This window comes from Panicum hallii, chromosome 4 (genome assembly GCF_002211085.1).
Source record: "Panicum hallii strain FIL2 chromosome 4, PHallii_v3.1, whole genome shotgun sequence".
Taxonomy (NCBI): domain Eukaryota; kingdom Viridiplantae; phylum Streptophyta; class Magnoliopsida; order Poales; family Poaceae; genus Panicum; species Panicum hallii.
Window position 1 is genome coordinate 48,020,376 of NC_038045.1, and position 16,702 is coordinate 48,037,077.

The following is a 16,702-nucleotide window of genomic DNA, read 5'->3' on the forward strand; positions in this document are numbered from 1 at the left end:
AATTTAGAGGGCAGGAAACGAAATGGGCCTTAGTACGGAAATCACGTGGACCATGCGCTTTGTACTCAAACAATTCAATCTCATCCCCTCACCTCTCTCTCTCTCTTGTCATCTTAGTCTCATCCCCTCATTCCTCTTATCCTCATCTCTCATCCCCTCACTGCATTCCCCTCTCTGCGCGAAGACGCCGGCCCGGCGATGGGCGGAGCACGGCGGCAAGGCGTGGGGCCCGTGAGACGTCGCGGAACAGCCGGAGCTAGACACTGGGAGCAGGCGCCTGCGTCCGCTGGCAAGGGTGGCGTCACCAAGGTGCGGAGTAGAACGCCTCGGCGTGCCGTGGGGCCCGCGAGCAGGGGGGAGCGCGGCCTCGGCAATACAGGGGGAGTGCGGCGGCGGCGGCGGCGGCGACGTGGGGGAGCACGGTAGTGGCGATGTAGGAATGGGGAGTGCGATATTTTTTAAATTTTTTCAAAGCAAGTTCCCTAGGTCCAAAGTTTCCTATACTTTTCCTAGGGTTTTCCGTTAAAACTGTACAACAATCCTCGTTTCCCATCAAATTTATTCCTACAAGTCTTTCCCTGCCAAATTTTCTAGGGAGATGCTTTCCCTAGAGTTTCTCAACCATTTCCGATTTTGGCTCTAGGGAAACAAGTCGAATCCAGTAGTGAGTTTTTATAAGACCCTCTGCCTGACATGGCAAAAACACATATCAAATCCCTGACACAAGTCTACACAACCACCCCATGACGCCCTAGAAAGTAGAGACCGAATACGTCCTGCGACAACATCGCTGATGAACCAACTACTCCAAGTAATCTAACATTAGCCAGCACCGACACGGATGAGCCTGCATGCGTGCGTACATCTCGTCGTCAGCCCATCCTTCCTCATGCTAGCATGCCATGTTGGTAACTGGTCCTCCACATGCCATCACCCACCAAAGCCTTAAATGGGCAAAAACCACTTGCATAGCGCCATAGCCTTCTCCATCGCAGCATTTTCATTCTACTCCCCTCCTGTTGGCTACAACTGAAGCCACGTTGCTGCAGGGCGCTCCAGCCATCAGCATTCATCATGGCCTGCTTGTAGCACGATGACGCAATCGCTTAGAAGTGCTTAGAGGTCTCTAGTCTCTTCCCCCGAAACTATTGGTCCTTTGAGGCCGCACGCGGCTGCGGGTTTCCTTCGTCACTGCGGGTCAGATCCACTGGCCTACCGAATCAAACCAAACGCACCCAAAGCGTGTACCATTCGCGAGAATGAACACGGAATGATCCGGTGCAGATGGATATGATCTTGCAGGGAGCGGTGCGGTGATGCAAACAGATGTAAAAAAAAAAAGAATCATCTGCGGTAAAAATAAGCTATACCGCCATGGTAGGGTCAGTCCAAATAGAAGATGCAAAAAGAAAAAATCGAACCGTCCTTCTGTTTGCTGGGCTTGTTGCTTCAAGTTTACGACCACCGGGTTTTATCCCTGCGGGCCGAGCACACGATTACCTCCACTGCGGGCCAAAAACGCACGCCCTCTCATCATCCTTCGCGCGTGGCCCACCGACACTGAGCTTTTGCCTTGGGGCACCAGCTATGCCGCCTTCCCTATTAAAAAAAATAAAAGAACAGCCATACCGCCGCCCCATTGCTGTAGCTCGGAAGCACCGCTGATGGTTCTGTGCCATCTTTAACAGCGAGGAGCTCGTCCACGCAAATCTAGCCCTGAAGAAAACGTTTCCCAATAGAGGAACAAATTGTTCCAATGAACGAAATAAAATAATGTCCCACGCATTTGATTCACAAATTCCGGGGAGCTCTCGAGAGCATGGAAAAGCACAGCAACAGATAAAACCAATAGAAGCTACCGCGACGGGGAAAGATGAAACCAAACAGAACTCACACGAACCAAGGACAAAGAAAAACATGATAGTGCGGTAAAATAAGATCTGTGACACCATGCTGAAGATTAAGATCTTATTTGGATCGTCTAAAGTTGAGTATTGGTAATGGAGAGAGTGTGTTTTGAATGTAAGATATAAGTAATCTGTTGATAATGTTCATTTGAATCAAATATAGTGTGTTTTGAATGTAAGATATAAGTAATCTGTTGATGATGTTCATTTGAATCAAATATCCTCCGAACAAGAGCAACTTCAATAGATTACTAATACCTCTTCCCAATATCAAAAAATTAATATTTTGGTGATTGGAAGTGCTTCAACAGATTACCAATCCGATCCCCATTACCTACCATTACCTAAAAGTTTTTGATAATCACCAAAACACATCTTTAGCAGATTACCAATCTGATCCTCATTACCTACTATTACCTAAAAGTTTTTGATAATCACCAAAATACATCTTACTTCTACCTAAATAACGGATTTTTTCCTTTAACCTATTTTTGGTGATTGGATTTTGGTAATCTGCTGTAGCAACCATTACCAAAAATATAAAAGTAGTTATTGGTAATGGAAAGAAGATATATTTTGGATATAAGGTATGCGTAATCTGTTGAAAATGCTCACAACAGCTCCAGTGCGTGATGGTTTGTTAGATTGCACATCTTTGAAGTACCATTTTCGCTACCTCACCCTCCTCGAACCTCCTACTAGAAATGTCAACTATTTCCGGTGGTGGTGGATATAAGCGTTTCTCTAGTCTAAAGCCGTAGAGCTCGCCCAAATAATCAAGAGGGGAAAATATGTTCAACCTAGCAGCTCTGGGCAAACTAAAGAAAGGCTCTCTCGTGGTGGAATAATCTTGGCCATCTTTTGCTATTGTCGTGTTCATCGACGACAGCAAGGAGTTGGTGTCCATCGAGCCCGCGGTGATTCTATAAGTATCAAGATTTGAAATAGAGCTGGCCATTTCCGTGGCCCCGCTGCTTCTGGGCCCTGGCGGTTCGTGACTCGGCAGCCGTGGTCATCTGCACAGTCAAAACGGTTTGACTAAACGGTTCGTGACTCGGCATCCGTTGTCAGTGACACGGTGACACAAGTTTCCAGTAGCAGCACGAGCCGATTGACAAGCGGCATCCGTGTAGGTTGCTAATAAATATTTCGTACACGGAAAAATCTAATTTACACTTGCGAATCGTAAAAATCTGATTTTCAATCTTCAACTGCAAAACTAGATAAAACTAGACAAATTAAGCCATCCACTGTTAAAATCAGATAAATTTAGTCCTTAGAGTGGTGTCGAAGGTGGTTTTGTACTTTTTAAACAAATAAAAAAAATTATAATTAGATTAAAAATCAAAATAAATTAGAAAAATATGAAGCTAGTACCCAATTTTTTTATAAAAATATAACCTATCTATTATTGCTTTATTTGAATCTTATTTATTCAAAAATAATAGAAATAACTACAAGCAATCAAATACTACGAACATAAAATATTTATATTCGAATAACTAACAGGTATAGTACCAATAGATAGGTCATATTTTTAGAAAAAATTTGATACTCATTTTATATTTTTTATTTAAAATAAATTACTTATGGATTTTTTAATTTATATTAGAATATTTTTAATTTTCACAAAATGTAAAATCATGTTCGAAATCATACTAAGGGCTAAATTTGCTCCGTTTCAACAGCTTGATGATCTTTTCTATCCGATTTTATCTGAAAACTATAAACTGAACTTTTTTTTTTCCAAAAGCAGCTGTAAAAATGACAAGCGGCGATTGAAAGCTCTGACGCGCCTCCCATCTTTCACAGCCCTCAAACGCTACCTGGACTCGCTCATTGACGTCCTCGCGTGCGCTGGTGCAGCGACGACTGCCTGGTGGCGCAGGCCAGTACCGCGTTTTGCCGCGGGCTGGTACAGTCAACACGAGCAGGGAGGCAGCGCGGTGGGGTCACGCCCAGGTCCAGCCCTGACCGGCCGCCTGCGCCGCGCCTGCCAGTAGAATAATGCATCTCCTGCACGAGGCAGGGAGCCAGGGAGAGGCCCGGCCACCGCTAACCTCTCTCCCTGGCCCTGCTCTCTCGTCTCGTCTGCTTGCTTTCCACGGCGCGGCGCAGACACGCGCCACCGCGCCGCGGCCCGACAAGCGCGACCGCCGATCGCGCGCCGTGACTTTCACTTCATCCTACGTCCTCACGTACGACGCGAAGGCGAGGCTCGCCAGCCAGAAACCGTGACGGCCTTGAACGCCCCCTCGGCCTCCAGATTGCAGACGAGACGAGACTTGGGAGGGCTCGATGCATGCCGCGCGCTGCGTTAACTGTATGTTGCCGTAAAAATCGGATCACGATTTCTACGAAAAACGACACGTTAAGATGTAAGAGCTCTCCTTACTCCTACTATTAAGGTTCGAAGTGTTCCACTCAATTTAATATGTAATTAATAAGAAAAAAATTTAATAAGTAAATAACCAAGAACAAATTGACTGGGACTCCAAAGAATTCAATGCATCGGCTATGAAATCCAATACTAGAAGCAGGTTATCGGCTGTAGGGCTGATTCATTAGCAATATATTTTTAAAGCAAGAAATGAAATCTTGGTCCGTCAATCGGAATTCTAATCGGAATCAATCACAATTCTAGCCCGGATAAATCAACCGGAATTTCTAATCGGAAATCCAAACAAATCAATCGGAACCCGAACAATCAATACCTCATACGGTCGCGGCACGACCTGTACACGGGTGAATGAAAGTGCACAAAGTTAGTGATCTCGTGTAGGTCTGGATAAAATTTATATTACCCGTAGCAACGTACGGAGTGCTAGTTAGCAATAAATAAAGCTAAGGATAGACCTCGTCACAAAGAAATACATCTAGCCGGTTAAACTTAATCCTACGTCATTGTCAGCCGGATTGGATCTAACCGAGACAGGCGCTAACAGAAGGACGATAGATTAAATAAAATTAGCCAATAAATCTTATTACGATAATGAATATTCTTATCAGTATTTATCAAGGGTATCTAGACCAACATCCAATCGGCTAATAGATAAGCAATGAAATCTCCAATAAACCAAGCCGATAGGAACTTAACCAAGATGGGATAGATTAGTGTTAGGCTAAATGGTAAACGCTAAACAGTCAGTCACCTACCATTTAGCTATTTATTCGAACTAAACAGCCATTTTAACAGATTAAATGGTCACTAAACGGGATAAACGGCTGATTAAACGAACACGGCTGGCCATTGTGTAGCGTTTACACGGTGTGTGCATGGGCTAAACGGCCGTATAGGTGAACAATGGAATAAATTGTGAAATCTATTTAGAACTAGTAAGAGATTAAACGATGCAGCCCTACAAAAACTTAATAAAAATCGATAAATTGTAAGATCTGGTGAAACCAACAAGAGATCGGAACGATGCAGTCTTGCTTGATCTAAAAGAACTCGATAGATTGGTTGATAAACTAGGCGAAACTATATTGATGCACCGATAATTAAAGCCTAGAACATCCGATAGAAATGAACTTACAAGCAAATCGGAGATCGAGTCGATTCAGCCCCGTTCACCGAATAATTCATTGAAAGATATTACGCTACTACTACTTTTAGGGTTTTAGCGATGAGCTGAGAAAAGTTTTTATTGATTGACAATTGTGTTTACAGATCCTAACTGCAACTAAACCTAAAACTAAAGACTCGTAGTCGATTACGACAATCTAAACTTGATGGAAAAATACTACTATATTTACAAACTCTTATACAATCTTCTGCTGACGTCATCGTCGTAGCCTGACTTGGACTGTAGTCTTCACCACCTTTGACCAGATTCATGTCGGCTTTGACCGAAAATGAGCTATCGGCCTTCCTTGGACTCCATCGGCTCCTCGCAAGACTCTCCATCGGCTTCCTTAACATGTTACCCTTTCATAAATATATTTGCCTAATTCTTATGTCAACACCATGTGTCTAGGTCTCATGGGGAAATTGGTTGGCAAGCAGGGTTAAAACGTGGCTTTTGCAGCAAATCATTGAGAAAACTCCTCTTTCAACTTGGTTGTTTGGTAGCTGGCTATAGGTAGTCACGCTACAAGCAGAACCTACAAGTGGTGCTGCTGAAAGTTAGGTGCTCATTCTGGACACCATATTGTGCTGAGGTTTTATACTACTTTTCCTATCGGATTGTGGCGAGGTGCAAGTTAGGCGTGTTAAATGATGGCGCGGAACAAAATGCTCCCCTAATCTATGTTGTATAACTTTGATTAAAAATTAATGCAGTAACGTCCCTTGGCAAACTCAGTTTTTTTTTTAACGGTGGCCGGCGGCCAATTTTGCTTACGATCAGTTGCGACGTGAGATTAGGCACTAAAGCGGCCGTGTTTCGCCGAGTCCTGGCAGAGACCACCATGTGAATGAATGGAGATCGAAATGCTGCTAGTGGAGTCGGGGAGTCAGGAGCCTCGAGGAAGAACCCACGGATGTGACAAACGATCAAAGGCAGAGGCGCAGAGTCCGCAGAGGAATCAGGTAAAGGAATCAAAGGCGTGGGTCACACAAAAGCTCTGACAAGGCTTGGATCACAGGCCGGAGAAAAAAAAAGCACAAGAAATGCACCGATAGGAGCATCTCACGTCACTTCAGCTCTTGAAACGCAAATGTTACACAGACGACAACAAAAACTAACATTCGATACTACAAATACAGACAAGTGAACGAAAGAACAAGGAAGATCAAAACATAGGGCTTGCTAGACTCCTGGTACTACTTGACTTGGTTCAGGCTTCGGATTCAGACCGAGCTGCGCAGCGTGCCCTTCTCCATGCTGAGCACGGGAGCACGCAGAGGCGGCATGCACCGATCAATCCTCGCTGTTTTTGGTGCACACTCGCAGCTATGGAACGCACCGATCACTCCCCTGCGTGATAGGATCAAGCGCGACAACGGCAAAGCCAATCAGCAAACAACTGCACGCCAGGTGGGATTAAAAGGGGAATGTTTTTTGCTCGTGGACTCACCGTTGTGGTATCGAGCGGCGGCGAGGTCGGCCGGGGAAGCCGCGGGGATGGAGATGGAGAGCTGCGTCGCGTCCTCCGCCCCCACCGTCCACGGCCTCGCGTCGCCGCCCTCCCGCGGCCACTCGTCGAAGAAGCGCCGAAGCGGCTTCTCCGTGGCGGCGGCGGAGTCCTGGCCGCCGCCACCGCCGCCGGCGGCAGGCGGCTTGTCGAGGCTCAGGTCGGCCCCGAGCGCGAGGTAGTGCCGCCGCCTCAGCTCCGCGTCCTGAAGCTCCTTGGACTGCGAGTGGCCGTAGCCCCCCGGGAAGAGCGACGGCGGCGGCGCGTAGTACGCGTGCGCGTACCTGTGGTAGGACGGCGGCGGCGACGCCGCGTGGAGGCTGGCGTCGAGGTGGAGCTGGAGAGGGGCCCCCGCGGCGGCCTGGTGCACGGGGGCGCGAGCGGAGGAGGCGCCGTGATGGGGTTGCTGGTGGTGGTGGTGGCCGAAGCCGGGCGCGGCGTCGGGCGCGCGGGGCGGCGAGATGGAGAGCGCGGACGGGCGGTAGCCGGCGGCGGCGGGGGAGGTGGCGGAGGATGCCACCGCTTCCACAGGCTTTCTTGAACGGCTCTTGCCGCGGTGGATGTGCTTCTCGCAGTACTTGGAGTCGCCGTGTGCCTCCCTGGAGCAGCGCCACTTCTTGCCGTCCGTCCGCCGGCACCGCCCGGGCTCCGGGTCCTCCGCCTTGCGCCCGAACGGCGCGCCCGCCCCGTAGCAGCCCCAGTACCCCACTGCATACGCGTGCGGCAAACGCATCATCAGCGCGAGGCAAAACACGCGACGAGAAGACGACGACAACTCGAGAATAAAAGAGGAGGAGAGGAGAGGAGGAGCGCGAAGCACACGTACGGGACGGCGAGGTCTGGGGTGGGAAGGCGAGGGAGGGGGCCGTGTCGACGCCGGTGGCGAGGCGGAGCGGCAGGACGAGGTCGTGCGGCACGGGCGCGCCGGACGCCATGTACTTGTAGATGAGCGCCTGGTGCTCCAGCTCCTGCCACTGCGACGCCGTGAACAGGCGCCTCCCGCCGCCGCCGCCGTGCCCGCTCAGCATCATCTCCTCAAAGTTTCAAACACCAGGCGCAGCTCGCAACGCAGCCCGGCGGCGCTGAACGGAGGATAGACGATAGAGGACGGCGGCCGGCGTGGAGAGCTCACCGAGCAACGATGGAGACGACGAAGCGGAGGGTCCGAGTTTAATACTAGCCTCCAGGTTCGTTCGTGGTGGTGTCAGTCGGGGCTCGGGAACGGGAAGCCGTGCCCGTATCATCATCCGCCATCATGCATATGGCGGGTGTCAGCGCAGGGTGGCAGAAGGGGGGGGGGGGGGGGCAGGCGTGCGATCTGGCTGGGATTCAAGGTGAGCTGATCAGCTGCGCTGCTGCCGCCTGCTGAGCAGAGCTGAGGTGGTGGCGCAGAGGATGGGTCACTTCGGTCAGTGTTCGCGTCAGGCGCGGAGGCGGAGCAGAGTGCGCGCTGCAGGATCTGCGTGCGCTGCGCAGGCAGGGCGGCAGCGGCACAGCTGCCAGGCTCAGGCTCAGGCTCGGCAGCCGCTGCCGCGCGCTGCAGCGGCATCAGCAGCAGCGGGAGCAGGGGCGCAGCAGGTGGCAGGGCTCAGGGGCACCTGCCGCTGCGCGCGTGGGTGAGTGAGAGCGGAGGGAGACGCTCGGCCTGCCGCGACAGGGCGCACAGGCACAGTGCGCTGCGCTGCGCACCCGGGCCGGGACGGTACTCTAGTCTAGTCTTTGAAACGGGGGGGACGGGCCGGAGCGGAGGAGGAAAGCAGAGCGGTCTCCGAGGGCGCAAGAACAGTGGCGTTGGGCTGGTCAGTCAGTGGTCACTTGGTCGGTCAGCGTGACGGGGGTGGTGCTGGTGGACGGGCTGGCATTGGCTTGATGGCAAACTGTCGAGGACGACGCGAGCTGAGCTTGAGGCCTGAGCAATCTAGCAGCAGCCAGCAGGGGCTGGACGCGGCAGTGCGGCACGCTGTGTTCACCAACAGTCTCCTGTCGCTGAGACTGTTACATGAATTGAGGCTTGCCTGTGCCAACGCCACTTTGAACCTTTTCCTCTTTGAGTACTCTTTCCTTTTCCTAGGCCACGGCCCTCGAGAGGGTTGTGTTTCCTCAATCTGGGGTTAAAAGTTTCGGCAGAGATAATGCAGGCATAATCTGCTGCCAAGGACTTAATAATTATTTTGGTTTCCAGGACTGAGGAGATCAAGTCTAATCAAGAAAATGTGTTAGTATGAAGCAGACAGTTTCCTGTACAAAACATTACATGAACCACTTTCTCAAAAGCTGTAATTCTAACTTCTTACTGAATGAGAATCTTATCTGCTACAACGCTAGCCCTAGCCACATGTTCTGTGATTAAACCAGCACCCATTCTTGATGAAGGCCTTCGCAGCTGCACTGGTTGATATGAAGCTTCGTCTTGGGTGAAATTTTCCCTTCAAGGCAGCTTCTAGAGATAAAGGCGCCTAGATGTTCAACGTCCTGGGGCAAACCCTTACCGTTTTTGTTACCTGTATCTATGGTTAAGACCTCTAGAGCAGGGGCATTTTTCACTGCGTGGACTAGGAGCTCAGCTTGGCCTTGGATCCCGTTGAAGCCAGTGATGCAAATACTCCTCATGTGCTTGTATGAGCACTTCGGGAGGTTCCTAAGACGCCCTATATCTGCATTCCCGCCGCCAGAAATACTGAACTGCAAAGATTCCAATGAAAGGATGGTGTGACCAATACTTATACTTCGTGCATAAAAAATTATTACATGCGTAAAAGATCCCTGATAGGTTGATAATAAACATAAAAGGTGGATGCCAGTTTACCATAACAACAACTACATGCAAGTATGCAACAATGGTAGTGGCGATGGATATGCAGGCAATCAAAGGAAAAGTAGTAGCAAAGGGGCAGACACCTTGACGTCTCTATTCTCTAGTAGAGGAAGCCAAACCAAGAAGAGTACTTACATGGATCTCCAGCTCTTCGATGAGCGGAGCAGCCCTCAAAAAAGAGGCCAGAGAGAGAATATTGTCCAAATCTTCAGGGGTGTGGCACAGCAGCAACTTTAAATGCTTCAGCTAGGAGAACTTAGATGATTTTCCCAGCAACGCAGGTGACTGAAAAATAGGAAACAACAAGTCATGGGAACAAGAATGTGAGTATAGTGGCTTCAATAACAAATGTTAGTATAATGACATTGGTCATGATTTACAAAACATTGCTAGAACAAGCGTTTAGTAGCAGAGGAGCTTGCAGAGAGAGATTTTGAACCCTTGCAAACATTTTTGGAAGCACAGTGAGGGCATGTTCAAAAGTTGTGAAATTAGTAACAACAAGATCAGCATCTTCAGTTCCTGTGCTTGAATGGTAGGGGCAGGCAGCTGCGTTCCGTTGTAGATAAAAGTCCTGAGATTCGCGGCATCTAGTTCGATCTTTGTCATCTTGCAGCGTGCAACACGCAAGTATAGCAGGTGTGACAATGGACGATCAACTATTACCTCATCTTCCAAATCACATTTAGCTATACTCAGCCACTCAAGCTTAGAACAAGATGACAGCAAATCTTGAAGGTCCGTTCTAGTGACACACAACGAGTACAGGTCAAGTCTTTTGAGCTTTGGAAAACCACTGAACTGGTATGGTAGCTTGAAAGATACGAAGCTTAGTTGAATTTGCTGCAGACGGGACGTGGCTTCTCCATCAAGAAGCTCAGGCTGTCTCCAGCGATATCCTCTAAATCCCATCCTCTACATCCTTCATTTACAGAATTCTCTACAAGATTCTCTCCTCTATATCTCATTTCTCTCCAACAACGTTCTCTAAATCTCATTCTCTATACATTAAACCCTATATTAGAAATATATTTTGTTCCAAATTTTTATACGTACGTATTTATCATACCTCAAACGCTATGGACATATTTTATTTTTATTTAATTCAGTGTTTGAAACGTAAAGAAAAGATAGAGAAGAGGAGAGAGAATCTCTATATATAGAGGAAACCTGTAGCGTTCTCTATTTTAGAGGACCATTTAGAGAACGCTGTTGGAGCAATAGAGAACGGAATCTTCCTCTATATATAGAGTACAGAACGCTTTACAGAACGCTGCTGGAGACAGCCTCAAAGGGGAACACATACCGGTCAATGCGGTTCCAATAATATCTTGGCACTAATTCAAGAGCTAGATTCTTTGTACATGACGCTGCTGCAAAACTGACCCAATTATCCAGATGAACAGCTAGAATACTGCCAAAATCTACTTTGATCTCGAGGGTTTCAACCACCTTGCCATGTTGCAGTTTCAAGACTCGATTTACATGGTCAATAAATTTTGTGATGTAGTACCTCCATGTCAGGTATTTATACATTTTACTGGCATCAAACCTTAGTTTTGAGCAAATCGTCCACGTGTCTCTCCATTTGTTTGACAGAATGCTAGACTTACGACCTCTTTGAGCTCCAAATTTGAAAATATAATGCACTGCATATCCTGCAGAAAATCAATACAAATTATTGTGTTTGCAAATTAAATCTTATAGTCAAACACCAGTCTGAAATAGAGAATCTAGACATACCTCTGCAAGATCTTCAAATTGAACATCATATTTTCCCCTTTCGCAGATTCGTTTGCGAGAGCAAAGATCTGATCTCTTTCCTCTGCCAGGATTTTGGGTAGGGGCGGTCCAACACTCCAACTTCAAAAAATATACCACAAAATAACATGCCAACATACAACTATAGAATTTGCTAAAAGCCAGTATGGATAGATTAATATGATCTTAGAAATGTCTTAAAAACAATAATTAACTCTAAAATTTGCCTTGAAGGAAGCTTTCTACATTGGGCCATTGCACTTGCACAAGCCGATTAGGCTGCCTTGTTGTGGGGTTACATCAACAACAACAACAACAACTTAGCATTTTGTCCCAAACAAGTTGGGGTAGGCTAGAGATGAAACCCACAGAAAACAAGAATAAGATACACAAAAAGGCACGAGACAAAGGAAGAGTTACGGGTTAAACAAAAAGTAAAAAAGGTCACGGTTCAGATACGTTAATTGCTAATCTCCAAGTGCTCCTATCCACAGCTAATTCCTTAGCGATATTCCACTCCTTAAGGTCTCTCTTAACCGTCTCGTCCAATTTAGTCTAGGTTTACCTCTACCTCTCTTTACATTATCGCCCCGCTTTAAAACTCCACTACGCACCGGCGCCTCGGGAGGCCTCCGTTGTACATGTTCAAACCATCTCAACCGATGTTGAATCAACTTCTCCTCGATAGGTGCCACCCCGACCCTATCTCGAATATCTTCGTTCCGGACTCTATCCCTTCTTGTATGCCCGCAAAACCAACGCAGCATACGCATCTCTGCTACACTCAATTGCTGGACATGTCGCCTTTTTGTAGGCCAACATTTAGCACCGTATAGCATCGCCGGGCGAATCGCCGTCCTATAAAACTTACCTTTTAGCCTCTGTGGCACCTTCCTGTCACAGAGGACGCCAGAAGCCTGCCGCCACTTCAACCAACCGGCTGAAATTCTATGCCTAACATCTTCATCAATGTCTCCATCTTTCTAAAGCATTGATCCTAGATACCGGAAAGTATCCTTCTTGGCCACCACTTGACCTTCGAGGCTAACGTCCCCATCCTCATACCTAGTCGGGCTAAAGTCGCACATCATATACTCGGTTTTGGTCCTACTCAGTCTGAACCCTCTCGACTCTAACATGTGTCTCCACAGCTCTAACTTCATATTAACTCCTGCCCTACTCTCGTCAACTAGCACCACATCATCAGCAAAGAGCATACACCAAGGGATATCACCCTGTATGTCCCTTGTGACCTCATCCATCACCAAAGCAAATAGATAAGGGCTCAATGCTGACCCCTGATGTAGTCCTATTTTAATTGGAAAGTCACTGGTATCGCCATCACATGTTCGAACACAAGTCATCGCATCCTTGTACATATCCTTGATGAGGGTAATATACTTAGTTGGGACTTTGTGTTTTTCCAAGGCCCACCACATGACGTCTCTCGGTACTTTGTCATACGCCTTTTCTAGGTCAATAAAGACCACGTGTAAGTCCTTCTTCTCCTCTCTATATCTCCCCATCAACTGTCGTACTAAGAAAATCGCCTCCATGGTCGACCTCCCAGGCATGAACCCAAACTGGTTTTGGGTCACCCATGTTAATCTTCTTAGGCGATGCTCGATAACCCTCTCCCAAAACTTCATCGTATGTCTCATCAGCTTAATCCCCCGGTAGTTAGTACAACTTTGAACATCTCCCTTGTTCTTGAAGATCGGTACTAATATATTTCTCCTCCATTCCTCCGGCATCTTGTTTGACCGGAAAATTAGGTTAAAAAGCTTAGTTAACCATACTACCGCCCTCTCGCCCAGGCATCTCCACACCTCAATGGGGATGCCATCCGGACCCATCGCTTTACCTCCCTTCATCCTCTTCAAAGCCTCCCCGATCTCTGTCTCCTGAATCCTCCTCACAAAGCGTCTGTTGGTATCATCAAATGAGTCGTTCAACTCAAAGATAGGAACCTCATTTTCCCTATTAAACAACTTGTCGAAGTATTCTCACCATCTGTCCTTAATCTCCTCATCCTTCACCAAAAGTCGAGTCCCATCCTTGATGCATTTAATTTGGTTTATGTCCCTTGTCTTCCTCTCGCGGGTCCTAGCGATTCTATAAATGTCCTTCTCTCCTTCCTTCGTACCTAGCCGTTGATAAAGGTCATCAAAAGCCTGACCTTTCGCTACACTTACAGCTCGCTTTGCAGATCTCTTCGCTAATCTATAGCTCTCGATGTTGGTTGCGCTCTTGTCGAGGTGAAGGCGTTTGAAACACTCCTTCTTCTCCTTAATAGCCCTTTGCACCTCGTCATTCCACCACCAAGTCTCTTTCACTTTCTGCTTGCCTCCCCTACTCACACCAAACACTTCTGAGGCCACCTTCCGAACACATGTCGCCATCTTTAGCCACATATCATCTACATCTGCTCCTTCTTCCCAAGGCCCCTGGCCTAGCATCCTCTCCTTAAACGTTTGTGCCTCTTCCCCTCTAAGCTTCCACCACTTCGTTCTCGCAATCTTGGCACGTTTATCGCGGTGGGCACGTACCCGAAAACAAAAATGCGCCACCACAAGCTTGTGTTGGGGGACAAAACACTCCCCAGGTATCACCTTACAATCTAAGCAGGCACGTCTATCCTCTCTCCTAGTAAGGATAAAGTCGATTTGGCTCGAGTATTGTCCACTATGGAAGGTCACTAGATGGGACTCTCTCTTTCTAAAGAGGGTATTCGCTAACAACAGGTCGTAGGCCAACGCAAAATTCAAAACATCCTCCCCCATCGTTCCTACTACCATAGCCGAAACCCCCGTGTACTCGCTCATATCCTACATTAGTCGCACCCACATGACCATTGAGGTCTTCTCGGTACTAACCATGCTATCAAGGTCTTCCCAAAACTGACTCTTGGAACTCTCACTAAGACCTACCTGAGGGGCATAGGCACTGATCACATGCAGAACCAAATCTCCAATGACCAACCGCACTAGGATAATCCGGTCGCCTTGCCTCCTAACATCTACAACTCCATCCTTAAGACTCTTATCGATCAAGATGCCTATACCATTCCTACCCGAAGTTGTCCCCGTGTACCAAAGCTTGAAGCCAGAACCCTCCACCTCCTTCGTCTTCTGGCCCTTCCATTTAGTCTCCTGCACGCATAGAATATTTACACGCCTCCTAATTGCTACATCGACTAGTTCTCTTAACTTACCTGTTAGAGACCCTACGTTCCAACTATCTAGACGAATCCTAATTGGCTCAGCTAGCTTCCTTACCCTTCGCACCCGTCGAGAGAAATGCGAAGACCCTTGCTCATTTTTCACTACACCCGGGCGCAGATGTAGCGCGCCACAGATGCTGCGACAACCCGACCCTTGCTCACTTATCATCGTACCCGGATCACGATACGACACGCCCCTGAGGGGATGACGACCCGGCCCTTGCCCATTTAACACCACACTCGGGTTCCGATGTAGCGCGTCGCTAAGAGGGTTACGCCCCAACGAATTTCTTATGGGTTTCATTTCCATTAAAGTGGCTGATTTTTTACGCTGGTTCGCCAAACCTAACACAACCCTCCACATTTTCTCATCGCGGGCTTGGGACCGGCAAAGGCAGTGTTTATTGTGGGGTTACATGCGCTCACAAATTCTTAGGATATGCCATGGCCCACCAAGTATACTCGCTAGATTCTCCCCCACACATTGTTCTTTGTTCTGGTGCTACATTAGACAACGCCAACTGCCAAATATCCCTCTTAATCCAATATATTGTAGCTACAATGTGAGGAAGGAATTTATCAAACACTGTAGCATTCATTGCTTTTGCTTCCCATTAGCTCAGTTTCCACTGGGTGGATCATAATTTTTGTTGGAGACACTGATATTTGAGGGACCTGACCAGTGATCATGCAGGCGTAAAAAGTGGATAAATTCTTCCATTCTGGATAATGCTTTTTCAACCCACCATTAGACAGTTCAGTGGGTTCAAATCCTTCGCATAATCAGTTTGAAAGGCATGGTTAGAAATTATTGGACACTTTAGCATTCATTGTTTCCCTTTAGCTCAGTTTCCACTGAGTGGATCATAATATTTGTTGCAGAACCTGATATTTGAAGGACCTGATCAGTGATCACCAGAAATGCAGGCGTATCAAAAAAAATGCAGGCGTAAAAGGTGAATAAATTCTTCCATTCGGGATACTGCCTTCTCAAGTCACCTGACCTATCAGTGGGTTCAAACTTCAAATCCTTTGCATAATCAGTTTGAAAGGCATGGTTCTACTTAAAGCAAGCATGCAACGGCAAAAGGATGCTGGCACTATGCAAAGTCTGAACCCACTGATAGAACATTATGCAAGTTGGTAGGTTCCCAGGATTCAGCGAGCCAATAGTGAAGATATGATTAATCCAACAGTCGCAATATTTAAAAATCTAATAACCTACAAGTTCTTCTACGATAGGGGATAAGAACTGCTACTAGGGAACATACAGAACAAGCTGATGCATGTTTGCATGTCGATTAGTATGGTAGTTCTTCAGCAGACTGATTTCATGAAACAATGGTGTAAATAAATTCTTTGATGAACAAAACCTAAATCACGTTGCACTTTTTCATATATTAACAACCAAAATCCTGATCACAAGTAAAAAAAAGATCATGGGGAGGCATCTTTTGCTACGCATTACACTATCCCAATCTAGTGACAATGCAGACAGTTAAAACACTCAATCGAAGCATCGGTGTGGAGGATTTGGTTCAAGATATACCTTGAAGACTTGCCGCGGAAGCGGGCTAGGGCCCCGCGAGCGTACTGGGTCGATTCGTCGCAGGCGGCGACGACGATGTTGGTGACGCCGACCACGAAGTCGACGGCGACGACGACCTTGTCGCCCAGAGGTATCGACTCGTCCTCGCCCAGGCCCTCGCGAGCGTCCTTGATGCGCGTCAGCGCGCCGCCGACACGCTCCACCCCGTAGCCGAGGCGCAGCAGGCCGCCGGCGACGCCGGAGCCGGGCAGGTCGTAGCCGAAGACGATGACGCAATCCGGCGCGATGGCGTCTTGCGTATTCGCTTCTGTCCCGTGCGCCGCCGCCGACACGCCGCGCAGCCTCGCCAGCATGCCACGGATGCGGTTCGC

At 47.9% G+C, this 16,702-nt stretch overlaps 2 protein-coding genes and 1 pseudogene across 2 annotated transcripts; all 3 read right to left on the reverse strand.

The window, feature by feature from the left end:
- Positions 1-6,692: 6,692 nt before the first annotated feature.
- LOC112890794 (growth-regulating factor 2-like) lies at positions 6,693-8,077 on the reverse strand. Its single transcript, XM_025957655.1, has 3 exons — positions 7,810-8,077; positions 6,927-7,691; positions 6,693-6,826 (listed from the first exon to the last, which is right to left on the reverse strand). Exons 1-3 carry the CDS (start codon positions 8,012-8,014, stop codon positions 6,819-6,821), a joined length of 978 nt encoding a protein of 325 aa, XP_025813440.1. The 5' UTR covers positions 8,015-8,077; the 3' UTR covers positions 6,693-6,818.
- A 1,252-nt stretch (positions 8,078-9,329) lies between these two features.
- LOC112890584 lies at positions 9,330-11,317 on the reverse strand (annotated as a pseudogene).
- Positions 11,259-16,684, reverse strand: LOC112890585. Its single transcript, XM_025957451.1, has 3 exons — positions 16,332-16,684; positions 11,542-11,661; positions 11,259-11,456 (listed from the first exon to the last, which is right to left on the reverse strand). Exons 1-3 carry the CDS (start codon positions 16,682-16,684, stop codon positions 11,408-11,410), a joined length of 522 nt encoding a protein of 173 aa, XP_025813236.1. The 3' UTR covers positions 11,259-11,407.
- Between the last annotated feature and the right edge of the window lie 18 nt (positions 16,685-16,702).

Excerpts from the sequence above, each read along its gene's own strand:
- LOC112890794 (XM_025957655.1), bottom strand. The coding sequence starts at position 8,014 with ATGATGCTGAGCGGGCACGGCGGCGGCGGCGGGAGGCGCCTGTTCACG. Across the intron at positions 7,692-7,809 it reads ACCCCAGACCTCGCCGTCCC|TGGGGTACTGGGGCTGCTAC; the intron begins GTACGTGTGCTT and ends ACGCGTATGCAG.
- LOC112890585 (XM_025957451.1), bottom strand. The coding sequence starts at position 16,684 with ATGCTGGCGAGGCTGCGCGGCGTGTCGGCGGCGGCGCACGGGACAGAA. Across the intron at positions 11,662-16,331 it reads TTCCGCGGCAAGTCTTCAAG|TTGGAGTGTTGGACCGCCCC; the intron begins GTATATCTTGAA and ends TATTTTTTGAAG. Across the intron at positions 11,457-11,541 it reads AATTTGAAGATCTTGCAGAG|GATATGCAGTGCATTATATT; the intron begins GTATGTCTAGAT and ends GATTTTCTGCAG.